This window comes from Cuculus canorus, chromosome 1 (genome assembly GCF_017976375.1).
Source record: "Cuculus canorus isolate bCucCan1 chromosome 1, bCucCan1.pri, whole genome shotgun sequence".
Lineage (NCBI taxonomy): Eukaryota > Metazoa > Chordata > Aves > Cuculiformes > Cuculidae > Cuculus > Cuculus canorus.
The window spans coordinates 126,533,741-126,560,212 of record NC_071401.1 but is presented as its reverse complement, the minus strand read 5'-3'; the positions used below and the strand labels follow the sequence as shown (position 1 = coordinate 126,560,212).

The 26,472-nt window shown below is 41.5% G+C and overlaps 1 protein-coding gene and 1 gene segment (V, D, J or C); both read left to right on the top strand.

Annotated features, from left to right (window-relative positions):
* Positions 1-2,700: 2,700 nt before the first annotated feature.
* On the top strand, positions 2,701-6,102 carry LOC104062828 (trypsin I-P1). 2 transcript variants are annotated; one of them, XM_054071751.1, is made up of 6 exons: positions 2,701-2,740; positions 3,551-3,713; positions 4,321-4,422; positions 4,458-4,609; positions 5,042-5,181; positions 5,953-6,102. In XM_054071751.1, exons 1-6 carry the CDS (start codon positions 2,701-2,703, stop codon positions 6,100-6,102), a joined length of 747 nt encoding a protein of 248 aa, XP_053927726.1. The 2 variants fall into 2 exon arrangements, with proteins under 2 accessions (XP_053927726.1, XP_053927736.1); XM_054071761.1 differs by having other exon boundaries at positions 4,321-4,425; positions 4,461-4,609.
* Positions 6,103-16,962: 10,860 nt separating this feature from the next.
* LOC104064384 (M1-specific T cell receptor beta chain-like) lies at positions 16,963-26,263 on the top strand. The segment is given in 5 exon segments: positions 16,963-17,047; positions 21,518-21,853; positions 22,206-22,223; positions 23,328-23,434; positions 24,689-26,263. Coding segments are annotated over 5 exon segments (558 nt in total).
* The last annotated feature ends 209 nt before the right edge of the window (positions 26,264-26,472 follow it).

Below are 26,472 nucleotides of genomic sequence, written 5' to 3'. Positions count from 1 at the left end.
CAGGGGAAGACGGGCCAGGAATGAGGTGAACTTTTCTTCAAATGCTTAACATGGAAAATTCTAAGGATGTTCATTTTTTTCCTGTACCACTTTCAACTGTTCAGTTGAGAGTATTAAATTCATTATTTTCCTAACAAACTTGTTACTGTATTTGAAGCGGGAGATTTTTTCTCCTATGTGTCTCTGTCAGAGAAATGGGACACTGTCTCAAGCTCATTGACATCCCTATGCCACCTCATGCCATGTCATACTTCAAGGACGTGCGTTTGTGTCGTCTTCAACGCGTTTCATTCCTCACATCTCTTCCCTTCTCTTTCCAAGCCAGGCCCTTCAGCAATCACCAGATACAGTTGTCCGAGCGGGAGACCCTGTGACCCTGGACTGTTCCCACAAGCAGAGTTTACTCTCAACTATGTACTGGTACAAATTGCCCACTGGGGAGAAGGCCACTCTGCAGTTGGTTGTATACTCGGTGGAAGGTGGTGTGGCAGAGATTGAGAAGGAATTCAGAAACCGCTTCCAGAGTAACGGGACTAAGAGCAGCCACTTATCTGTGAAGATAGATCATGTCCTACTCAATGACTCAGGCACATATTTCTGTGCTGAGCAAGACCCACAGTGCCTCAAAAGCTGGAGCAGCACAGCACAAACCTTTCCATGGAAGCAGGGATCTGCCCCCAGCACACACACAATCCTGTATTTGACGGTACATCGTTTTCTCCTCTTGCCCCCTAGCTCTGTATCAATAAGAAAAGTGCTAGTATCATCTGCCTTTCTACTGCCTGTTCTCTAATTTCTGTCCTATGCTTTCCCATATCTGAATTGCCTTTTGTTCGTGCTTTCTTCCTGTACTCACTGCCTTGTCTCTTTTCTCAGCCATCTAAAGATCACTTCTCTCTTTCCTCCTCTGCTCTCGTTCTCTCTGACCGCTTGTTTTTTCTTCTCTGTCCTCTCTTCACACACAACCCCCTTCTATTTCCTAAATATTCTTCTGTTTCTTCTCCCTTTCAGTGTGACTCATGGGTAAGCAGGATGTGGTATAGTTCATGCAGTCTTTCTCCACCAGCTAGAAAGCCAAGGCCACCCTGGAATTCAGTCTGACAAAGGAACCCGGAACCGAGCACTGCCGTGTGCACTAATGTGTGTTCTCCTGGGATTGCTCACACTGCAGTTTCCAAGAGTACAGGTGTCTCACTGGTAATCCAGAGCTCAGCCTGCTGCTATGTGGGAAGGCTTTGGAGTTCCAGAATGCTGTCAGGACCATGTCACTGAGAACTTCTAGTTGTGTGCTGGTCCCTTGGCCCCACCAGTCCCCAGGGAATAAGCACGCTGCAGTGTGCCAGGGTCTCTGAGTTGTGCCACTAACCTGTGACCTGAAAACTCTGATAATATTCAATGTAGCCCAAGTCTCGAGGGTATCTGCGGACAGAGCATGGTCTTGTAGGTGAGGAGCCCCAAGCTGCAAGGTGCACTGTGGCAATAACCCACCATACTTTTGGCTCTGCTAGCAAGGACAGAGCTGTCAAAGCCAGAAAGGGGATCTTTCCCGTACTGTATTCCAGACCGTGGAGGCCACAGTTGTGGAACTAACCCACCTTGTGTTCCTTGCTTTCTCCTAACTCCATCACACAGAAGAGCCCAGCTCCCTTGAAGGAGCCCTTCATCTTGGACTAGTCCTTTAACATAATGGAAAATTTCCATCTGGACAGTGTCACTGTGTCTACCAGTACTTAAGGGATCTCAAAAAAAGTGATCAAGAAATGAAGTAGAAAGATTACTGCTTAGTCTCTCATGCCATTTTAGCATCTCAAAGCATATGGCTTCTGTTACAGTCACTTGAGGTGACCCCATGTCTTTCAGGAGCCTGCATGCAGAAGTCGGCAGCTGCTTGGAAAATGATTAGTCATCAAACCATTTAAACTTTAGCAAATTCAATGTCATGACAGAAGTTATCCCTCTCAAGGATTTTGGAAGATCTCATTAGTTTTGTTCACAGCATTTTGTTCATACGCATTACACCCGTAAACATTATTGTGGTACTGAAATACTTCTATTGCAAAGATAAGTAACTACAGAACATTGCAAAGCTAACTAGAAAAACATGGTTCAGTACTTAGGCTGATATTATTATCCTTTGGATTGGGAGGGAGAAATGCTTTCACAGAAATACAGGGCTCATTCCCACATTTGAACAATTTCACTTGGGAGGTGGTGGCCAACACTGAATAGTTTGGGGGTAGTGGTGGTGTGTCGTCAAAGAAATACATACTACCTTACTGTCCATTACCAACAACACTCACCTTCTGGAAAAAAATACACCTTTTTAAGAATGACCCCATCAGTGTAGAGGAATCTCAAAGGGGCTGGAGGGTTGCCCTCAACAGATGCTGCGTATAAGAAAGAAATGGGCAAACACCTGCACATCTTCCAAAGATCAAGTATATTTTTAAATTGAAGGCTGCCATCTGAAATAATTTAAAATAGCTCTCTGTCTCAGGAAACGCTTATGATTAACTGATACGTTATTTGTACTTTCTACCAGTACCCATTAATGTTCCCATTTGGATCTTCTAATTTTCCACTGTGTACTTTTTGTCTGGAGAAAACCTTGGACAAGAGATAAGGCCATTTCCAAAAATGTATTTCTAGCAGCTCCACTCTTCCACTCCACCAGTCTGGGCTTGAGGCTGAGTCAAAATCATGAAGTTCTTCCTCTTAGTCACCTTTGTTGGCGTGGCTGGTGAGTATACTTTTTACTTCTGTTTTTGTAATTTGTAAGGAAGCTCATTTTCAGACAATACTTCCAAGGCAGTCCGTTGTAGGAAAGTGAAGTACAGTTTTGACTTGCAAAAGTTCAAGTCGGAGCACTGTAACTTCTTTTCATTGCTGTCTGTTCATAGTTGCTTGGGCCACAAAATGGGGAAAGGGCGCCTTCACGGGAGTTCTTGACCCAGGAATACTGAAATGTGTCCATAGCTTCAAACAAAGACTGTCTCTGTCTTGAGGACTAGGAAGTATAGCGACCTTTCAGTACCTGAAGGGGGCCTACAAGAAAGCTGGAGAGGGGTTATTCGTAAAGGCTTGTGGGGATAGGACCAGGGGGAGTGGGTATAAACTGGAGAGGGGTACATTTGGACTGGACATTAGGAAGAATTTCTTCACCATGAGAGTGGTGAGGCACTAGAACAGGTTGCCCAGGGAGGTTATGGATGCTCCATCGCTGGTGGTGTTCAAGGCCAGGTTGGATGGGGCCTTGGGCAGCCTGATCCAGTGGGATGTCCCTGCCTATGGCAGGGGGGTTGGAACTAGGTGATCTTTAAGTTCCCTTCCAACCCTAACTATACTATGATACTAAGCATAAAGCTAAGGCCTTTGGCCCAGGAAGTGCTAAAGCTGCTGTACACTTCTGGACTATGGGTGGGTGCTTGCTCACCACTGCTACTGTGAGTTTTTGTGGAAACAAAGACCTCCATTGAGATGTTGCAACCAGTCCCAGGGCCACAAGATTCATTATGTCAGATGTTAACTTACGGCACTTCTTATCTCCCAGTTGCCTTCCCCATCAACAATGATGATGACAAGATCGTGGGAGGCTACACCTGTGCAGCAAACTCCGTCCCTTACCAGGTGTCCCTGAATTCTGGGTATCACTTCTGTGGAGGTTCCCTCATCAACAGCCAGTGGGTCCTGTCGGCTGCTCACTGCTACAAGTAGTAAGTTGAAAACCTAGGCTCTCCTGTAACCTACTTCTTTCTTCCACTTTGCTTCTAGCAGGAATTCTGAGCTGTGAGATCCAAATATGTAAGCGACTGCATCCTGACGGGAGACAACCAGGGAATGGGTGGCTCATTCAGGAAGCGAGGCTGAGGCATCACAAAGGGTTTTCCACCTCTGCAAAAGTTTCTGTGAATGCAGAGCACTTTCTGAAATGACAATGTGATCCTCTAGCAATGAGTTAGGAGTTGCAGTTCCCCACAAGAGTCATTAATCTTGCTAAAACTTGGTCACTGGAGAACAGGAAGAGGAATGACGTCAGGGTGATAGCAGTTTGTCCCTTTCCAGAAAGTTTGTATAAAGCATTGTTATATACTCAACTTCTCCATCTCATCAAAATAAACCTGCAGAAACTCACCACCTGTACTGGGAGCAGGTAGGATCTCACAGGGTGGATCCCCAGGACTTCTTGCAGGACAAGAAAGATAACCTGCATGAAAACAGCTGCTACGAGAGTGATATTGAAGAGAGTGCACACAATGAGGGGGAGGTTCCTCATCGCCCATCAGGAGCAGTAAAGTGTATGCCATTCCTTCTCTTTTCCAGTCGCATCCAAGTGCAGCTCGGGAAACACAACCTGGCGCTTACAGAATCCACCGAGCAGTTTATCAGTTCAGCTAAAGTCATCCGCTACCCTGGCTATGACTCTGGACATACAACTGGACAATGACATTATGCTCACTGGCAACATTGGACAATGACATTATGCTCATCAAGCTTGCCCAACCAGCCCAGCTCACCCGAGCCGTCCAAACAGTTTCTCTGCCTACCAGCTGTGTGGACGCAGGCACCACATGCCTCATCTCTGGATGGGGCAACACACTCAGCGATGGCCGTGAGTAGCCTTTGGGAATGTTCAGCGTCATGTGGGCCCGGGAGACACTCTAAGACCTCACACTCAAGTGCAATCAGTATAGGGTAAGGCACAGAGAAGTGCTGTGGGATAGGCTTTTTTGAGTGACCAGGCTGTGAAGGGCAGTGACCATTTAACTGCTTTAAAGACAAGCCTTTATCAGGTCCTTCCTTTTGTCCCTGCGTTACAAACATGGAAGCATTAAAATTGATGTGTCTGAAGTATAGGACAGTGGATGCATGGATAGAATCTGTACCATCTAAACAAAAGGAGTCCATGCTGCGATTACTGTTCAGAGGAAAAATGTCAAGTGCTTAAAGCAGGATGTTCAGTCATTACTTTTCTGCTAAGAAAGATCTACTCTGGGCACTGAAATGGACTCGAGATGTCACCAACTATCTCTACTTTTTATAGGTCTATATCCAGACACCCTGCAGTGCCTGGAGGCTCCTGTGCTCTCCTCAAGTGAGTGCAGCAATGCTTATTACCCTGGGCTAATTACCAACAACATGATCTGCATAGGATTCCTCGAGGGAGGGAAAGACTCCTGCCAGGTAAAACTGCTGCCTCTCTTTTCCCATGTGTTTTTCTCCTGCCTTTTGCTAGTCGAAGAGGCCACCCTATTAGAGAATCTGGTGTACTCGCTCTGCTGGCACATATGAATGCTGGGGTTTCGGTTTGGGTTTTCTTTTTTTGTGTGGAACAACAGGGGAGACTTAGGGTGAAAGTTTCTTATTCGGTGAAGCTAGGGGTTGTTGCACCCTGTTAATCATCGTCCCCTGCCATTGTCCTCCCGCCTCTCTGCCCTAATCCTCCACAAGCAGACCATGCCACCTCCTGTACCTTCGGCTATTGAAAATGAAGGAGTGCTGCACCAGAGAGGCAATAGTGATCGTGGGGACTTCAGAGCTTAAGACACAAATGTTAGTTTTGGACTTGCCAAAAATGAAAGAGCCAGTGTGCCAGGATCCAGGCGGGGTGGGAAATAGCCACAGCTGGCGATTACTCTGGATTTCCCACATGGAAATATTTCTCCATGGAAACATTTGGCAAAATAACACACATATACTAAGGCATCTGCCGAGAACTGCAGCTGTCAAGCCCAGGCAGCTTACTCATTTCATTCTTAGCTGTGGTGCCTGTGGAGCTAAGGTAAGGCACAGTAGCATCAGGTGTAGAATGGTAGTCAGAAATGGATTCTGTAGAACTTCTGTGTAGAAATACCCCAATGGAGCTCCCTCGAATTGTCAGTGATTTCCGGCATCTCTGACTCCTCACTTGAGCTGCTGCCCTTTTCTGAATATCTGTATCCTTTATGCACACAGAATGATTCCGGCGGTCCAGTAGTCTGCAATGGGCAGCTCCAGGGCATTGTTTCTTGGGGTATTGGATGTGCAAAGAAAGGCTATCCTGGAGTTTACACTAAGGTTTGCAATTTTGTCTCCTGGATTGAAGAAACCATGGCTTCCAACTGAAACACTCTTGCTCTACGTCACCTACTTTTTCTCCTCATCATTTTCTTCTCTTTTGGGACTGAACACACAAAAATTATGTTAAAATAAAGACTTTTAGGCACCCCTTCTTTGTGCAGCATTTCTTTGCGTACTTCCATACACTATGATATAAAGGACAAGGGCATTGAGAGTCACTCAGGGGAAATATTTAATAGTTATAGCAGTTCTCAGCCCGCAAAATCTTAGAACATTTTGCCATCTTCAGAAGTCTTTCAAACAGTTACAGCAGCCATTTCCGGAGCAGAATACCTTTTCTGTTTATCAGCATTTACTTGGCTACTACAGAACCGCCTAAGACAGCTGAGAGAGTGTGTTGAAACATGCAGGCCGCCTACTCCTACTGTAAAAAAACAAGCAGGCAGCAACGCAAATGCTGCCTGTGTCCCCCACTGCCACTCCCAACAACATGACACAACAATGCCTAGTAACCACATCAGTGGACATGGGAAAACAACAGATGTTGTAGTGTTTAATATTTTTAATATTTTCAACTATCATATAGACAGTGAGATCGCGCGTACCCTCAGCAAGTTTGCAGATTACACCAAGCTGAGTGGTGTGGTTGTCACGCCAGAAGGATGGGTTGTCATCCAGAGGGACCTGGACAAGTTGGAGAAGTGGACCCATGTGAACCTCACCAGGTTCTACAGTGCCAAGTGCAGGGTCCTACACCTGGGTCAGGGCAATCTGCAGTTTCAATACAGGGTGGGGGACAATGAGATTGAGAGCAGCCCAATGATCTGACTGCTGAAACAGCTCTACTATGAGGACTGTCTGAGAAAGTTGAGGTTGTTCAGCCTGGAGAAGAGAAGGCTCCAGGGAGACCTTATAGCAGCCTTCCAGTACCTCAAGGGAGCCTACAAGAATGCGGGGAGGGACTGTTTACAAGGGCATGTATTCATAGGGTGAAGGGGAATGGATTTAAATTGGAGGAAGGAAGATTCAGATTAAACATTAGGAAGAAATTCTTCACGATGAGAGTGGTGAGGCACTGGAAGAGGTTGCCCAGGGAAGTTGTGGATGCCCCTCCATGGAGGTGTTCAAGGCCAGATTGGATGGGACCTTGAGCCACCAGATCCAGATCTATTTGTTCTGTGGGCATATGTCTGTAGCTGGTAGACTTTACCCTAATAAATGGGTAAATGACTAATAAAATGACTTTGATGTAATAGACTCCTGAAACAGCTCTGTTTGGGGCCAACTGTGTTTGTGCTTGGATGATTGCAGTCTGTGTTACTGGCAAGGGCTTCCTGCACAGGCTATTAGCCGCGTGCTATAGCTATGCAGGTGTTCTGTAACTGTATGCATGAGATGGAGAAAAACATCCCTAGCTGAATAGAATGTTCTGGCCTCTATCAAGTCTCTTGGATGCTTAATGTTGAAGTTTTTCTCCTGTCTGTACCCAGAAAAGTGGGATAGTTATCTTCCTCTCAAAGAGTGCTAATAGTTTCCTTAATCAGGTGATGCTCAACAAAAAAAGGAAAGAGAGGGTTATGATGTACATACGATATACCAGAAATATCAGCACAAACACAGGCAGCCAATTCTGTGTGTCTCTACTGAGGCACAAACAGACACAAAGTATGTGAACCTGGTTACTTTTCTCCAGTGGGCAGGTGAGGCACTAGAAGAAGTTGAGCTCCTCCACCCTCAAGCAATTAACAGGCATGGGTCTCACTCTGCACCAAGGACATCAAGTTTCTGAAATAGTTTTTCCCTCCAGGATGTCAAGTGTGATTACCACTGGAAGAAAAAAATTTTAACAGGTCCTGTGTGACAGACAATAATCAAACTAAAAATCTTTTGTCTCGGTGCACAAGAAATTAAGTAATAAAAATATGTGTTAATTGTGTGATGGGAGCCAGGGAAAACCCACCATCCTTTAAACCTCTGCAATTCAAATTGAGAAAACAGTGGGTAACTCACTCATCAGTTTTCATGTTTACCAGGGTCCCCAAAACTGTTATTAGGGTGTGACTTGTTTGAGAAATTAGGAGCTCAATTTCGGTTTAAGAAAAATGGGTGGAGATCTCTATCCCTGAATCTAAATACATAGAGGCAACAGCATTATTATTACCAGACATCAACACACCAGGAACAGTGATCCAGCAGGAGGTAGAAGAAGCAATGATTCCAATTGTATGGGCTATAGAGATACCAGGGAGATACAAAAGGGTGAAATCAGTATGAATGTATCTTAAACCAGGAACATTGACAGTAAGAATGAAACAAAATCCTTTTAAGTCAGAAGCTCTGTGGGGACCAGTGTCTTTGATTCAAAAGTTTTTGAAATACAAACTGAGAGTTGAATGTGAGTCAGAATATAATGCACCAATTCTTCTTCTATAATCTTCTATAATCTTCTTCTATAATCTGTTTGCATTCTTTCTCCATCTCAAATGCAAGGTCAGGCAGACCTGGCTCAAAAAGCTCCAATTAACAAGATATTTGACTGTTGTGAAATTCATAATAACATTAAAATTAGTCCTTGGAAACTGCTAGAATATGCATAAGGTTCTGGAAAAAATTATACATATGCATATAAGTGGGAAATCTATTCTGTCCCCAGCTCTTGTCTTGCTGCACGTGAGTGATGGAGATCGTATTCCCTCATGTTGCCCAGGCCTGATAAAGGATGCTTGCTTTCTAAAACTCCAAAACGAGTCGGAGAGTTTATTTCCCAGCATTTTCAGTATCAGAAGGGACAGCCCCTCAGCAGCTTTGCAAGCAACAATGTGCCCTCCAGCACTTTTATTCACCTGCTCCACACACTGCTTAACTACAGGATCCCTCACTTCCTTCCTATAGAAATACACACAGTTCTGAGCTGGACCAAGGCATTTCTTCACAGCAAAACCATAGGCAGAGAAAGGAAACCACAAGAAGCTGTGGTCGCCTGGTGCTCCCCTTGGGAGGGACAGCTGAAGGCAGAAATTGCCTCTAATTCTGTCTCTATCTTCATTGCTTACAGAGATGAGCTATTGATGAACTAATTGCTCATCTGTGATGAGCCTGTGAAAAATGAGGACAGGATATTATTATGGTTCCCCCACCTGCCATTGCCTGTGCTCCCGTTTTGATCATGCAACCTGCGGCCTAACTTTTCTTAAAAGAAAGGGAAACTGCACATAAAAGGGTGTTCTTCAGGAAAGCAGGGTTATACACTTGTGTATTTGGAGCTTCTGGTTTTAGGTCATGTCTTTAAAAACCTGCGTACTATTGAGCACAGACCAACTGTTAGTCTCTTGTGCTCATGTGGAAGACATAGCATATGAAGCATGTAGCTATTGCAGGGAGTAAATGTACTATGCTGCTCACTGATGTGGCAAAACTGGATATGCTGAAACGAAACAGCAATTTGATTACAGCAAAAAAAGGAGTGAAGATGATGAGAATAGCTGGAGAGAACAAGGAGCAGCAATCAGCTGAAAGCACGTCCTGTAAAAGTTATTCTCACTCCATTTCACCAAAATTGCTAGTAGACTTTTGTACTGCCCCTCACCAGATTCGTTGCTCTTCTCTGGACACACTCCAGAGCCTCAACATCCTCCTTGTTGTAAGGGGCCCAGAACTGAACACAGTTCTCAAGGCGCAGTCTCACTAGTGCCGAGTATAGAGGGAGAATAACCTCCCTGGACCTGCTGGTCACACTGTTTCTGATACAAGCCAGAATGTCATTGGCCTTCTTGGCCACCTGGGCACACTGCTGGCTCGTGTTCAGTCAGCTGTCAACCAACAGCCCAGGCCCTTCTCCTCTAGGCAGCTTTCTAGCCAGACTTCTCCTCATCTGTAGCACTGCATAGGGTTGTTATGCCCCAAGTGCAGGACCCAGCATTTGGCCTTGTTAAACCTCATGCCATTGGTCTCAGCCCAGCAGTCCAGCCTGTTCAGATCCCTTTGCAGAGCCTCCCTACCCTGCATCATATTCACACTTCCACTCAGCTTAGTGTCATCTGCAAACTTGCTAAGGGCACACTCAATGCCTTCATCCAGATCATTGATAAAAAAATGTCTCACTCAATTTCATGACAGGGTCCTAGTCTCCTCATCAACCATGCTACTTTGCTTCCAGATTCTGCTCTAAAAGAAGCCAAACTGCTCTTGTGTAGGGAAATACAGATATGTGACAGAAATTCTTGTTCATTGTAGTCTCACCCTGGACACAGTGGAAGCTCTGAAAAGTCCAAATCTAGTTGCATGCTAGACTTACTCCAGTCCTCCACAGAGTCAGCTTCGCTCATCGCTCCTTGCACACCCTGGTAGTCAATATTCTTCTGATTATAGGAGCTGCTCCTCAACAAGTATAGCACACCATTCCTTCTTCCCAGGGGCACTCATGTGAGTGTTCCTCAGAGCACTTTCAGGTCAATGATCTACTCACTGTTCATATCAGGGTACAGACACAGCAGAAAAGAACTAGGAAAGCACTGTCTCTCACATAGCAGAGACACACCGAGTTCCTTATTCTCTTCAACCACTGTTCTTATCTAGAAAACATCTTTACACAGGGACCAAACACATTCACTCTGTTACTGTTTGGAACTTATTACTGATGATCTGAATGCCTTGTAAAAGTTTTAGGAAAAGTAGATTATGCTGAAACCATGAAGGAATATAAACACCATGGTGTTTTATATATATGGTGTTTTAAGCATAAACTTTAAGGGATTTTTTTAAATTATTCTTTATTTCCTTTTTATACCTTATTAGTTCCTGAAAATCATAATGTTATAGTCTTAGCTCAGACCTCTCACATAAACATTGAAAACCAGCTTTATGCCCTGGGAACATAACACAGGAAAGACCCCTTCCTGTTTCTCAACTCTTGAGCATTTTAGTTTAGATTAGCAAATGCAATTTTAAAGACCCATGAAAACAAACTTATCAGTAGCCTTCAACATTCAGCAGGTTAATGAGCTGACTATCACTGGTCACAGCTGAGCAGTACCCAGGTGGTAGCAGAAAGCCACAGAGATCTCTAATAGTAATCGCCATCCTGACATTCTGCAGTTACGGTTCCCTCTTCTAGCTCTGAAATACAGTTTTCTCCTATGCAGTACTTCTTTTGTCAGCCCTAAGTGGCACCACACAAAAAGCAGATGTTCTAAGTTGTTTCTCATGAAACAACAACTTTCCTCCTTGCTGTACTCCCTGTCCTCATATTTATTCTCCTTCACCTCCTGTTGTAGAACATGGCAGGGGGGATGTAGCTAGAGAAACCACAGTCAAAGGTGCTTGGCAGGGCACTCTCAGGCACCTCTGTGTAAACAGCCGCATATTTTATAAATAATAAATAGCAGTTTGTCAATAATAGCCTATCTGCAGTCTAGAGGTTACACTGGCTACTCAAAAGACCAGGTGACGGAGGGAGACACATAAAGTCATATCTCTATGCAGATAGTGATGCTATACCATGTGATATAGTCATCCTGCAATTCCTGGGGAGGGTTTGCAGAATCACAGAATCATTGAGGTTGGAAGGAGCCTCTGAAGGCCCTCTTGTTCACCCACCCTACTTAACAGGGCTACCTCGAGCCAGTGGCCCAGAACTGTGTGGAGACATCTTTGCAATATCTCTAAGCATGGAGCCTCTACAAGCTTTCCAGGCAATCTTTTCCAGTCCTCAGTCACCCTCACAGTAAAAAAAAAAAAGGATTCCCTTATGTTCAGCAGAAACCTCCCGTTTTTTAGTTTGTGCCCTTGGCTCCTGGTTGTGCCACTAGGCATCACTGAAAAGAGCTTGTCTCCATCCTCCTTACACCCTCCCTTCAGGTACTTATGCACATTAATCAGATCCCTCCCGAGCCGTCTCTCTCTCGACTAAACAGTCCCAGATCTCTCAGCATCTCCTCCTATGTGAGGTGCTCCAGTCCCTTAATCATCTTTGTGGCCCTTTGCTCTCCAGTGTGTCCATGTCTCTCTTGTAGTGAAGAGCCCAGAACCGGACACAGAACTCCAGGTGTGGCCTCAGCAATGCTAAACAAACCGGAATGGTCACCTCCCTTGACCTGCTAGTGATGATTTGTATGATGCAGCCCAAGATACTATTCATTTTCTTTGCAGGGAGGACCCATTGTTAGCTCAGATGCAGCCTACTGTCCACCAGGAACAAAAGTCCTTTTCTGCCAAACTGGTTTCTAGCTGGGACACCCCCAGGATATATTGGCTGAATATATATATTAGGATTTTCCTTCCCTGGTGTGAAACTTTGCACTTCCCCTTGTTGGGCTTCATGAGGTTATTGTTGGCCCATTTCTCCAGCCTGTTGAGATCCCTCTAGATGGCAGCATGTTGTGATTTGAGCTAAATTGGAGTCAGTTCTGTGACTCTAACTCGGTTGCTGTAAGTAACTTAATTCTCTCAAAGCTACCTGCATGTTTTGGGGTCAGTGTTCCTCTATAGAAGTGATAACACAAGGCACTGGTATGCAAAAAGGCCAGTGCTTATGCTTACTGCTATAGCAAACAAAGCCATCCTCAAACTGATGTGAAAGGGTTGCTCTTGCAAGGAGGGGAGGACAGGACAGGTGGCCCTAAGCCGTCTAACAGAGTATTCCATCCCATATACGTCGTACTCGTATTAAAATTGAGAAACCATGAGGGTCACATCCTCCTCTGTGATGGACAACATTCAGTGAGGACTTTGTCTGCTTGCCCCTAGTCCTCGATCCATGCATTCGTGAATCCATTTCCTGAGCCCAGCTCCCTCCTTGCCGTGGACCCATTCCCTTGTGTCTTCTCTACAGTATTTCTGGTGACTTATAGCCATTGAGGAATGGGGGTGCAATATCATATATCTGTGTATAACTTATTACTTCCTGATTATTTTCATCATTATTATCATTATTATTGTAATTTCATTAAAGAGGTAGTTTTAGTTTGCAACCCACAAGTCTTTGTTCCTCTCATTTTCCTTTCCTCTTTCCATGGTGGGAGGGGTGGGGTAAGGGAATTGAGAGTTCATCTGCACAGTTTTAGATGCTGAAATTAGCCAGGTTGGTTGACAAAGCATGACCCTGTGGTGTACCAGCCACTCCTCCCAGTTTGGTGTTGTCAGCAAAGTTGCAGAAGTTAGGCTTTGCCCCATCATCCAGATCATTAATGAAGATGTTAAACAGAAGGTGTTTCCCACAACAGCTGCTGTTTCTCAGGATTCCTATGAGAAAAGAACTGACTCAGAATAGAATTAACTGGACAGTCAAGTTTGCGCTATCATGCAATGTAGGTATTGCTTGGGAGCAGAAGATGAACATTTGGTAAACAATATTGTTCTTTAGTGGAAAAACTTGGGTGTAAATAAGTCCTCTGAGAAGAAACATGAGTATACAGAGGCTGGAAGAGAAGGGTAACCAAAGCAAGGAAATAAATGAAATATACCTATGTATAGGATGGTATAGCATCACTATCTGCATAGGTATGTAAATTGGGTCTGGCATAGTGGGATGGAGTTAATTTTCCGCACAACAGCCCTCATGGTGCTGTATTTTGTACTTGTACCTAGAAAGGTACCAGTTGAAAATGCACCAGGGTTTTGGCTACTGTTGAGCAATGCTCTCACAGCATCAAGGTTTTCTCTTCTAACCTACCCATCCCACCCTCCGCCCCTGCTCCACAGCTCCTCTCCTGCTCCCAGTAGGCGGGGAGCAGGCAAAAGCTTGAGAAAGGGCATAGCTAGAACAGCTGATCCAATATGACCAAAAAGATATTCCATACCAGCAATAAAAAGCTATTTTTAGAAAATAATTTTTTAGAGGAGGACAGGAGACATTCATTATGAAGTCCTTTGTCTTCCAGAGCAACTGTTACGTAAACTGAGGCCCTACTTGCCAGGAAGTGACTGAACATCCCTTGATGATGGGAAATAGAGAAAAGATATTTTTGTTTTTATTTGCTTCTGCACAGAGTGTTTGCTTTTTCTTCATTTAACTACCTTTTATCTTGATCCATGAAGTTTTTTTCGTCTTATTTTCTCCACCCCATCCTGCTGCGGAGGGGGAGTGATAAGAGGGGCTTGGTGAGTACCTGGCAGCCAGCCAAGGTCAATCCACCACAGGATATGATTGTACACATTCTCTCCTTCCATCATCTTATCTTTTTGGCAGACAGATATGCCCTGTGAGGGGGCTGTTGCTTAATTTTAGGCATTTGTGATCAAAAGTACCGAACGTTTATGAAAATAACTTCCTAGTGTCCCTGAAACAAATCCGGGTAAAAAGCTCAAAGTGTCTGTGTACTTCTTCCTGGGTCTTTTTAGCTGCTTCTTCTGTAAACTGTAAAGAAGAATCCTGGACTGATGTAAGTGACACAATTTTTACTTCTGATTGAATTTACTCCTCTAAAATGACACCATTGTTAGAAATTATGATCCTAAATGTCTCTTGCTTGCATATTCTCACCTGTCCTTTTTCTCTGAAGTTTTCCACAGCTTGGCACATGAAGACTGCTGTGAGAGATGTGACAATAAAAATCAAGGAACTGTCTTTCTTCTCTCTCTCTCAAATATTTGTAATTCATGGACTACAAAGCCTTTCCTTTTGACAGCTTACAGATGAACATTAAAGTGGGATAAGACTGGTCTCTGCTGGCATGTTTTGGAAATTGCCTTAGAAGCATGCCCTGAGGAAAGGTTAGTACCAAATAGAAACACTGCCTCAAAATTAATACACAGGTGATTTGCTTGATTATAAATGAAAGACAACACACAGGAGACAGTGTGTTAGTGACAGTCAGGACATTAATGGAGCTGTAGACTGGAGAAGGACGCAGAACAACCTTGAATGAATTTTGGAAGAATGCTTTTAGACCTAAAATATAGGCAAAGCCACACAAATTCAATCCTAAATGTATTTTTTTCAGAAGAATTCAATCTAAACAAAGACAATCATCTGCAGTCATTCCTATAATTAGTGACTTAAGCACACTTCTGTTGTTGTAGAAGAGAGGATGCTGTACAGGCATCTGACATCACCTGTCCAATATCTTTGTCCTCTGTAGTCCTATGTCTTGGTCCTAAATGTTTCAGCTTCAATTGTGTTTCTTATTCCCATCCCTGGGACACTAACATCTGTTCTCAGCTGAACAGGCTGTATCATAAATAATGGGTTCTTCTGTGATATCTGAAAACAAGAGAAAATAATTTGTGATTTTCCTAGGAGAATTCACTTGTTTTGAAGGACTGTGTCCTGTACTTACAGAATATTTTTTTATATTGAGACAGACTGAAGTGAAACCATTGAAGAACGTTATGAACAATATGTTTACTACAGGTAGTTGGTCATGTTGCTGATTACGTTCTCACCTTTTATGTGAGAAGACTAGGCCAGGATGAGCTGTGTATGCCACAAACCTAAACTGGTTTGTTCACTTGCCTTATCTTTTCCTTCATTGCCTCAGCGTGTGCCGGTACTCACAGGCTCCCTGGCACATGTCTTTCCCTCTTTAAAATTGTATCGTACCTGGATAAACCTAGAGGAAAAGGGAATAATGGATACATTAAGAGGTAATTACACTATCACACAGCAACAACAATGGCAGAGGAAGGATGTGGCCTGTGGTTCCCATGGCAGTCTTTCATGGCAACTGGGTGACAAAAATGGGAGGGTGTACCAATGGGTGGGATTGTTTTTGTATGAGGTTGTATCGTTGTGGGGACAGGGGATCCACAATGATACATTCCTCACAAAGCCTTTACAAAAACCCATATGTGCATAAGCCTGGTGAGAGCATGCTTTAAGACAGATGCACAGAATTCTGCAGCACAGTGGGCTTGTTCTGTCTTGTGTTTTCTTGACAGGCCTAGAATGCTAGGACTTACTTTTATCATCTGATGAGCAATCCCAGCTGTCTGGAAAACAAACCAGGAGATTATGAGACACTGAAATAATTTTCAAGGAACCAGATTGACTGCAGATGCACCTAAAACATATCTGATTATGTGACACAGAGAATTAGTGGGTTTTTTCTGATGTGATAGTGTTCGGCAGAGACTACAAAATGGTTACTTATTAATGTGAGAAAAGCGTTAGAAAAAGAACACTGACATGCAGCAGGTTTCTCTCAGAAGCAGTATATAAAACATGTTGGGTTTTTTTCTTTTAGAAAAATTTCCACTATCCACTGGCTGATTCCTGCCTATGAGGCCAAAGATTTTCTCTAGACGTTCTCCACACTATCTCACTGCGATTCTTTCTAATGGATATCAAAGGCTTGCTTGACACCAGCCAACAGATTCTTCTGGACTCTCCTTGTATGGATTACTTGTAACCTATCAGAAAATTGAATGGGGTCACAAAAGATGATTCAAGATGGCCAACCTACCATTTGACGGGAAAACAAGTGGATTTGCTTTAGTTCAGTGCTGCAAAGGTGAACCACCAATATGAAAAGGCATGTAACTAAGACAGCCACAAAGCAAGTATTATTTGATTACTAACTCCACAATTCACAGAAAAGAAGGTTTCATGATACTTACAGTACGTGACTGCGAGGAAGATGTAGTTGTAGAGGAATTAAACTTCTAAACAAAGAAAGCATCTACCACTTTGTGTATGTCTGTGTGATTTCTACATCTGGAACAAGAGAATAGCAGGTAATATAACTGAGATAAAATGGAGAACAGAGAGAAATTGTAAAACAACTTGAGGTGAAATGTAGGCAATAAAATAAGTATAAAAAAAACTCTTGGAAAAGCTTTTATAATGCAATGGAATTTCAAGCTCATTTTATGCCAAAGCCCTTCAGACAGAGACTGAGGGATCTTTGGGATTCCAGATGCAGTAGACATTGCTTAAGCTTCTGCTTACTAAAGTCAGCTGAAATGCTTCCCTATTCTTAGATTATGATACACCACTTTGTCACTGTGAACTATAACCTGAATTTCGGCAGTGGCACAAAAATTACAGTAATGGGTAAGAAATTTTTATTTTCTTTTTTAAAATCACTTCAGATGCCAGGTCGTCTCTTTAGAAAACTTCACTTCAACCTTATTCTCCCTTTTGTTATTAAACTGGTGTTTTCCTGATGTGCTAGTAACACAGTCTAGTTTGGAGAATAGGCTTGGTTAATGGCTTTAGGTAGGGACGCACATTTCAATTCGGAAAACTGAGTGGATGCATTTTCAGTGAATAAAAAACTGCCTATAGAAAGAATTGGGATGAAGAATGGATTAAAATAATATGTGCATATCACGAAGATGTTTTCTTAATAAATCTACATCTGCAAAAATCACTATCCCCCAAAAGCATAACTATTCTCCATAATACTATTTCTCCTTGGGCTACAGGTGATTAAGGACAACTCAATGAAAGGCTATCTGTCTGGAAAGAACTGAGTTACATTTACACCTTGGACACGTCTACAAAACAAAATTAAATCTCTACAAACTTAAATTACTTTGGATCTTTTCAGGGTAAACTAAAGCATCTGTTATCTCAAATAACCAAGAAAAACAGATAAGTGTACTAACGTTTTTAACTGACAAAACAGAAGCCACAAATAACTACTCAACTTCCTAATAAGAAATACTAGCAGCTTTCTGCATCTGTTTAATTCCTTGTTGTTATAGAAAACAATTGCACAGCAAGTTTCCTTCCACAAAACAGGCTCATCAGGATGGTGATAATAAAGTTCATTTAGGACAACAGTCTTACTATTTCAGAGTAAGTGAAGATGCTAAAAGACCACTGAAAATCACAGAAACAAAAGATGTGGTTCGTTTCAAATAAAATTAATTCTCAGAGAATGTCTGGGCCACATTTCTACATTTGGACTCCAAATCCAGGGGGGAAACAAGGCTGCTTCTAAGACTGTGTCAATGCTGTTGATTTCTTCTTGTTGCATTGCTTCTGGAGTCAGAAGAATTGATACCTCAGGCTTTTGTAGCACACCATTCCACTGCAGAGTAAAATGATGACAAATGATAAAATTCAATCTCCATATGAAAATACTCAGTGATCAGCACATTTTTTCAGTGTAAATCTGAGGCGTCTAAGCTGATGAAAATAAATGCTCTGATTCCTCTCAGACAATAGCCAATTATGCAGCTAACTTTAATAATCGTAGCTCAGAGAACAGGAAAAAAGCAGATAATTCATTCCAGGGAATGAGGAAGAGAGGGATGTTTAGGAGCTGCTACAATGAGGAAAGTGGACCAGTGTCCTGTGTTACATACTACGAGTTATTTTGTAAGTTAAAAAAAAAGACATTTATTTTACAATTGAAGAATATTCATGATATTGAAAGGAAATTAAGAAGATTAGACTGTTTACTTGAAAACAAGTGAAGAAAATTACTCTATCTGCATATAGGGAATATTTTCTAATAATACATCTAGACAAATAGATAAATATCCTCTAAAGAAATTCTGAAAGCTGCAAAATTTATTCACCTAAGCCTAAAGAAAAAGGACTCTAAAAGAGATATTTCTGAGATTGATCTTACCTGGTCAGAGACACAGATGTGTTGGACCATAAGTTAGTGTATTTCTTGTTTCTTCGTTTACTAGTACCATGAGGGGAGGGCTAGTCCACAGGTTTGGATCAGAGAGCAGAGAGTAGAGGAGAGGTTTTCCTGCAGCTGCAAAACAGTGTGAATTACGAAAGACTGTACTTTGGCAATGGGACAAAACTCACAGTCCTAGGTAAGATAGAAGTCAGATCTTTTTGATATATGTTATACTATTTTCGGGGACAAGTGCATTCTTAGTTAACAGTAGAATAATCGTTTTTTATACAGCCATGAGGATAGGATTAATGCTTTACTGGTTGCTTATTAAAATGAGATGTTCTAATATAGAAGTGTAGGATTTGCTGGTTTGAATTTTGACATTCTTGTGTCCATTAGCTCTCTCTCTAAAGTTCCCTTACTGGGAACTTTATGATGGGAGAAAGTAAGAAATAATTCTGTTTCCTCCCATTCTCTGAGAAAACATTATAGAGCTTGGGAATGAAAGATCCTCCTTCGATCTGCAAGTTTTTGCAGGTCATTTATGTAGCAATCAAAAGCAACATTTCAGAGGTGGACTCTGTATTCTTATTTCTGCTCAATCAGGCAGAGAAAGAATAGTCTTTGTGATAATTTTCTCCCTTCTCCCATAGAGAGTGGGCAGCTTGCCTGAAGTTGCTTTGGGACATTGGCTTTCTCTAACAGTCCTCTACCCAACTTCTAATTTTCAAAAAGGTCTATTTTTTCCCTGCCTTCTCTATTCTTTCTTTTTCCCTACATTTTCTTTGTCTACATTCTCCCCTCCACTTATACCAAGGCATTTTGGAATCAGAGGGCAAAATAACCTTTTCTGTCTTCTGGTGCCACATGTGACAGCAAATTGTAGAAATACACACTGGAACTTGCTCCTTTAAACAGTACTGTTTTAAAGAACTAAGTGGCTAGCAAGAGGAGGATATTCTGGGTTATAGTCTGATCAAATATAACTGTGCTTTTTAACTATGCTACATACCTTTGGAGTTCCTGCAGTGCGCAGAGTCACAGGTAAGTAGTTGTGATGAACCCAAGTGCATGATGTGGAGGATACTTGAAAATTTCTGTTGCATTTACGATATCCAACATAGACACAGATGATTTTAAAATGAGAGTAGGAGTGAAAAAGAACAAACCATGAAAGCTACCATAGGACCTCGCCATCATGGGAATGGAAGAACTGTGGAACTTCTTCTCTTAAGTGGGTGAAGAATATGTGTTAGGGAATGCAGGAGTTTAAGAATGGAAGTGGTTATCCATTGTGCTAGTGTCTGCTGTGAACACTGTAGAAGATTAGAAGAGAATCAGATTTTTTTCTAATTGTCTCTGTTCTTGCTTGTACCAGACTCCTTATTCCACTTCAAGAGTGCTCATTCTCTGGATTTTTTTATCTTTCCAGTGGTTTTATCATTCTTTCTGTCTACCTTTTTCACCTTTTTGACTTTTTGTTTCAGTCTTTTAAATCTCTCCCATTTTTCTTTGGTGTTCTCCCTATCTGTTTCCATGTCTTCACTCATTAGCCATTTAGGCTGTGAGCCAATGAACTTACATCAAAGATAATTCTAGAATAGAAAAAAAAAAAAATCATAAGGCCAAGTAGTAGAAGGGAGCAGTAAAAATCATAAACCTTTCCTCACATCTACTGGAAGGACAGCAGAGCAGTGCCAAACCCACTAGGGAGTTATCTTCATTGCTATCTAGTTACCTCTTCTGAAGCCTATACAAGCTCACACATCTTCACGGAAGCACCCTAGGGATCTTTGTAGAGTAAGGACTGTCAATCACAATTAAGGCTATCAGTTGAAAGCAAACACTATGGCTTAGTGGTCAAGATCTATGAAAGATATGTGTTTCTGCTAATTCTGCTGCTTTTTTTCCACTCTAGAATGGAAGGAGTGATCATGAAGAACAGTTACAATTTTCACACCAGAAGAAAAAGTTAAACTTTTCACTTTGTTACAGTAGTTCTCTGCATTTCTGTTTCCATGTGCACTCTGCAGACCTGGTGTGTTTATCAGGTTAGATGAATAAAAATGACACTAATAAAATATATGAAAGAAAAGGTGGCTTTTAGGGTCACTGCCTAGATTCTGTGTAACAGCTGATTGTTGTCTCGTAAACCCTTTAGACTGTAGAAGTCTGCTGTCTTCAGCCCTATATATAAGTATTAAAAACTTTAGGACATGGGATATCTTTTGGTTTGTGAATGTATAGAATCTTGCATCATTTGGGGAAGAAGTCTACGATAAAGCTTGTCATACTGAGGATAATCTAAATAGTAAAAAACATGAAGAGACATTTCATAGCCTTAAAAAAGAATAGCAAGTTAAGACCTGAAGCAAAATTTGTCCCAGGCACATTTGGGTTACCTACCTAAATGGTTCTACACTTCAGATATTGAGAAAGATTAGCTTTTTCCTTTCAAGTCACCTTAAGTGTGTGGGTCCAAGTAGGGTACCGCATGGCAGTAAAATCCTGAACACTGCAATAATTATGTTTTACTACATCTCCAGGAATGTAATGCAGTCAATTAAAGAGGTTCGTGCCTTACAACATCAAATGTTAGTATAATATTACAAATATTACAGGCTTTATAGCACTACTGGTTGCTTTTCTGACTACCTTTTCTGCTTTTCTGCTCAGCATCTTTTCAGCTTTCCTACTGTTCTGACAGAGACAATACTAGAAATTTAAAGAGTCATGCATTTCTGGTTTTATGTTTTTTGTGTAATGAATGAAGACAAATGTTTTTCTGATTTCTGCTTGTCTAATAGATGTCAATCACCTAACAGACAGTTGTTGAAAGGATGGATATATCAGGAATCACACAGCACAAATACAGTACGGGGTTTCTGATTGAAGACAGTAATGGAGGCTCTGGACCATTTTGCTCTCTGTTTCAGGGAAGAATGATGAAATCATACCTCCAGTTGTGGCCATCTTCTCCCCATCAAAGCAAGAGATCCAACAGAAGAGCAAAGCCACACTGGTATGCCTGGCCTCTGGTTTCTACCCTGACCACCTGAATCTGGTCTGGAAGGTGAATGGCGCTAAGAGGACAGAAGGGGTGGGGACAGATGAGTTTTCCACATGGAATGGGAGTACTTACTCATTGACCAGTCGACTGAGGATCTCAGCCCAGGAATGGTTCAACCCTTTGAATCGTTTTGAATGTGTTGCCACTTTTTTTAAGAATGAAACACTGGAATCGATACAAAAATTCATCTATGGTGATGCTGGTGAGTAATAAATGTGTATCACTATGCTGTACAAACCAGAAATAACAAATCAACATCATCTCTATACACAAATTCTCTGCAGAGCGTTGTTGTGGCACAAAGATATATGTCGATACATAGATATTTGCGTATGTTTCTTCATATTCTTCTCATATTTCTTCTACATTTTCATTACACATCTATAGTTTTTTAAAGGTTTCTTCAGATTTTCACTGAGAAATCTCTGTATTATAGCAAAATATATAGTATAGTGAAATTAATCAGGCAGTATATTATAAACTGAATCTTCCAGAATTTGTGTACTGTTTGTACTGAAGAGAAACATGACTTTTGGTTCATTTTTGTCTTTCAGGTTGTGCACTCACGGAAGGTATGTGTCTTCTCACAGGCAAATGCCAGTGTGTATTTTAATTTCAATTTTTCTGATGATAAGTACAAGATGTGTTAGATTTCTACTAAAAGAATAATTTGTTCTTCCTCATCTAAATGGGTTTATGTTAGATTAAAAAAGAAAAAGAAAAGACTTTGGGAGGGTTGCTTGCTGTTTTTTGCTGTGCTTTGTTTTGTCAACCTGCTCTAGGATTCCCTTTCAAAATAACAGAAGAAATTGTGGAACCTCCTTATAGAGCACAATTTGCTCATTTAATCATCTTTTCTGGTCCTTAACACTGCTTTTCTTAGGAAGCTGCTTGCTAAGCCATGAAAAAAAAAAAATCATGCTTAGCCAAGGAATTATGCCATCAGGAATCAGAATGAGGAAACCTAAATATTGCTTAGAAAAAGAATCCAAATACTTCTCATTACAAGTCATATTCCCCTCCAAACTGCAAGGACACACATATTAAAAGTTGTGTGTCTTTCCTTTAGGTATATGTCTTTAAACACTCTTGTTTTTCACCAGCTTCTTTAATGCTTCAGGAATCTTAAAGCTGAATGAAGATCAGGCTGGTGCCTACGTACTACTGCGACCCCTTAAATGTGAAACATCTCTAAGAACAAAAGCTCTAGATACCTTGTCATTCTGGGCTATTTAACTTCCCTGATATATCAGTAGCATTCACAAGACCACTGACAATAACAAGTGAAAAACATTCATATCTTGTGGTTTTCCTTGAGTTCATAAGAGGGATTCACATTAAAAGCCTGTTTTTTTAGTAGGTGATACAACACAACAATTAAACATTCCCAATCAGAACACACATTCCTAGCAAAAAGCCAATCTCTGTCTTTCCTAGACTTGCTTTATCTTTTGGTTCTTCAAATCAGAGTGTTCTTTCGCATTCCTCTGGATTTTTTGTCAACAGATCCATTCATTCACCTGTTCATTCATTTGTTCTTTTGTGCCACTTCACTAAAGATTTCAAGGGTTCTTATTTATTCAAAGACTTTTAAAGCCTTAGAAAACAAGCCATTTGTTAGATCTAGTCTCCCATGAGGATAATAATTCAATTTATAAATGATGTTTGATTTGCAGAGTCCTACTTGCGGTACGGAAATTCTCTGAAGCTCACTTACCTCATTCTCTGTGGTAAAGCCTTGCTCTATGCAGTTTTGGTGAGCAGTCTGGCGTGGACGGCCAAGGTAGGCTAGTGTGCCACTTGAAAACTAAGCTTACTTACAAAGATCAGTGGACACAGACTAAATCTGTTCTTAGCTGTGGGGTTGTTGTCCATGTCTCTGCTGGGATTTGTCTGGGCTAATTGGAAAAATCACAAGTGATCGGTTTTCTACTATTATTTTTCCGGAACTCAAATAAAATCAATGCTATCTAGCAGAGCAATTTCTTCTCAAAATACTCTTTGAACATTAGCAAAAAGATGAGAATTAAGGGCAACATCTCTGGAAAGTAACAAAGGGAAATATCAGATATAACATCATACTTTTCTGTAAGCACTGAAAAGGGATTCATGCCTACAGTGAAAGTAGTAAGCAGGGGTTTTGAGGAGGTATGTGGGATAAACCTGAACAAAGACTTACAGAGATTTATGAAGAACAATGGGATTAATCTGAAAAAAAATGAAAAAGTTTAACTAACCACCGGGAAATGCTTCTTTTCAGTACCTTTATCATTTGGCTGAAAGATATTCCCAGTGAGAGTGGTGGAAGCCTCAGTAGTTACTCTTTTAGAAGCAGGGCTGGGAAATACATTTAAAAGTGACCTGGTAGAGTTGAACATGAGTATGAACACAATCTTAATTATGGGGTTTTGTCCTTTTTCAAGGATGCTAGAGAGAGTAGGTTTGTACTTTACTGGATTACAATCACAGATTCACAGAATGTTTTGAGTCAGGAGGAACCTTTAAAAATCATCTGGTCCAACACCCTCCACCACCAGCAGGGATGACTTTCACTAGATCAGGTTGCTCAAAGGACATCCATTCTGGCTTTGAACACTTCCAGGAATGGTTCATCCACAACTTCTCTGGGCAACTTGCTCCAGTGTTTCACCACCCTCATTGTAAAAAATATCTTGTTATATTTAATCTAAAGCTACCCTCTTTCAGTTTATAGCCATTGACCTTACAGTTCTTGGTAAAAAATCTCTCTATCTTTCTTATAAGCCCCCTTGTACACTGAAAGTCAACCAGAAGATTAGTCATCTAACACACAAATTTCAGTATGTAAGTGAATTTGAATTTGAGTGGGTTAAGACAATTTCTTGGTACAAAAAGGGGAGAAAGTACAGAAATATATCATGTCCATTTCTGTTAATGATGTCAGGAGACAGAACAGTTAGGACACTCATAAATATTGTCCATTGTTTCCTAGATTATTGTATTTGTTCCTTTTGCTCATTTTTTTTATCGGTTTATTTTTGTTGTTGTTTTCAATTAGGCTCGTGGCAAGTTGTATAGAGATTAAATGAAGAGTCTTCTTCACCACTTCAGCAGGAACACAGTAAATTATACATTCTACCTTTCCATAGCAAAGGATCTATGCTTCTGTCCAAGAACTTCTGAATACTGTTTCTTGGTGGTTCTGTCCCCCTCTTGTTCTTTCCACTTCTTTGTAATCACTGCTGGGTTTTCCCTGTAATTCCATATTATACGGTATTTTATCGCATTGTATTGTGTTGTATCTTATCATATCTTTAAAACTAACACCTTCTCAATCCTTAGTAGCTCAGGACCCAGCTCCTTGAATTAGAAATAAAGTTTTAGCTTCTTTTCTATTCACAAAGCATGAGTTGGTTTTTTATGTTGTCTTATGTAGGAATAATGTTCTACAACACAACTTCCAGTGATATGTAGTATCATACGGGACTCACTATAAAGAACATTCACTATCAGTCCCTAGAGGGATAGCTTACCTGTTAGGAGAAGAGTAGAACAATCATCCAGTGCTTACAAGGTGTACCAACCACTGGAGTGGTGCTGCAGGCTTCAGAGCCTTGCACGCTGCAGCAGCAATGGCTGTGAGAGCAAAAATATAGGGCCAGCTAGTAAGCAGGTGGCATGTCTAGAGCTAGTTTCTGGGAAATTCATAGTGTATGTGGGTCCTTGAGTGTGTGAAGTAACTGGAGGACTGGGGACTACAGGGCCAGTTGTTGAGTAGACTGAGTGTCTAAAGCCAGTTGCTGGGGTCCAGCATGTGTGTGTGTGTTCACGTGCAAATATATACACATACAAACGTGTGTGAAGGACTGCATGAGGGCATCTGTGAGAAAGGGAGGGTCTAGTCTGTGTGAGTGCTGTGGGTCCAGAGGCCTCAGGGGCTTGCACATCCAAGTCTTTTAGTGCTATCTGTGTTTGCATGAGTGTTTCTGTCTGTCTTGATTTGTGTGGCTGGCTGTGTGTGTACATATATTTGTATCGTGTATGTTTTTGTATGCCTATTGGGAATACAGACTCAGCCTTGCTAGTGGGTGAACCTAAGAAAACTGAGTTGCAGGAGCTTCACCTCTATTGGGCTGCTCAGTTCAGTAACCCCAAATGAAACAGCTAGAACTTACCATTCAGTTGTCATCTTAAGGTATTTAGGACATCAACCAACCCACATCTACTGCAGAGTACTATTTAGATGGACAGTTGTATATTTTGTCAGCAGTAGGAAAAACAGACTTCTTATGTTTCATTCCAGTGTTGTCAATAGTTTTTATGCTACGGCATAAAAAGGTGGGTCCAATCTTAGTCTAAGAGAAGAAAAGAAAAATAGGGGTGGAGAGTAGAAGGGATGAGCTTGTGGTTTTACATTTATAAATTTACTGGGGAAAGAGGAAGGAAAGAACTAGAAATCTGCAGTATTTTATGTTACTTCCTGCAATATCATGCGCATTGGCAGCTGGGAAGCATGAAAGTATCTACCGAGCAGCACAGTTCCCCCATTCATTTATTATGATATGTAATCCCCACTGCTGTTACAGAATGGCCTCACTGTTGCCTTTCTCGTTATAGAAGCCAAATACTAAATACGCCATGAAAACTGAATTGCTCTTTTGCTCATTGTGCAGAAGTTAAAATAAGGGGAAATGCAAATAAATGAAGTGTTGACACTTACTTGGACAAAAGAGAATTTCTGTATTACAGAGTGGGAAAAAAAATAATACATTTTTAAACTCCTACAGAAAAAGAAACAACGGCAGGACCTGTGTGAACTGCATTCCATCAGCTGTGTACTCC

What these genes read in the sequence shown, in the direction of transcription:
- LOC104062828 (XM_054071751.1), top strand. Translation starts at nt 2,701, where the DNA reads ATGAAGTTCTTCCTCTTAGTCACCTTTGTTGGCGTGGCTG. An exon ending in GCTGCTCACTGCTACAAGTA is followed by an intron (nt 3,714 to 4,320) that starts GTAAGTTGAAAA and finishes TCTCTTTTCCAG; the next exon opens with TCGCATCCAAGTGCAGCTCG. An exon ending in CAACACACTCAGCGATGGCC is followed by an intron (nt 4,610 to 5,041) that starts GTGAGTAGCCTT and finishes TACTTTTTATAG; the next exon opens with GTCTATATCCAGACACCCTG.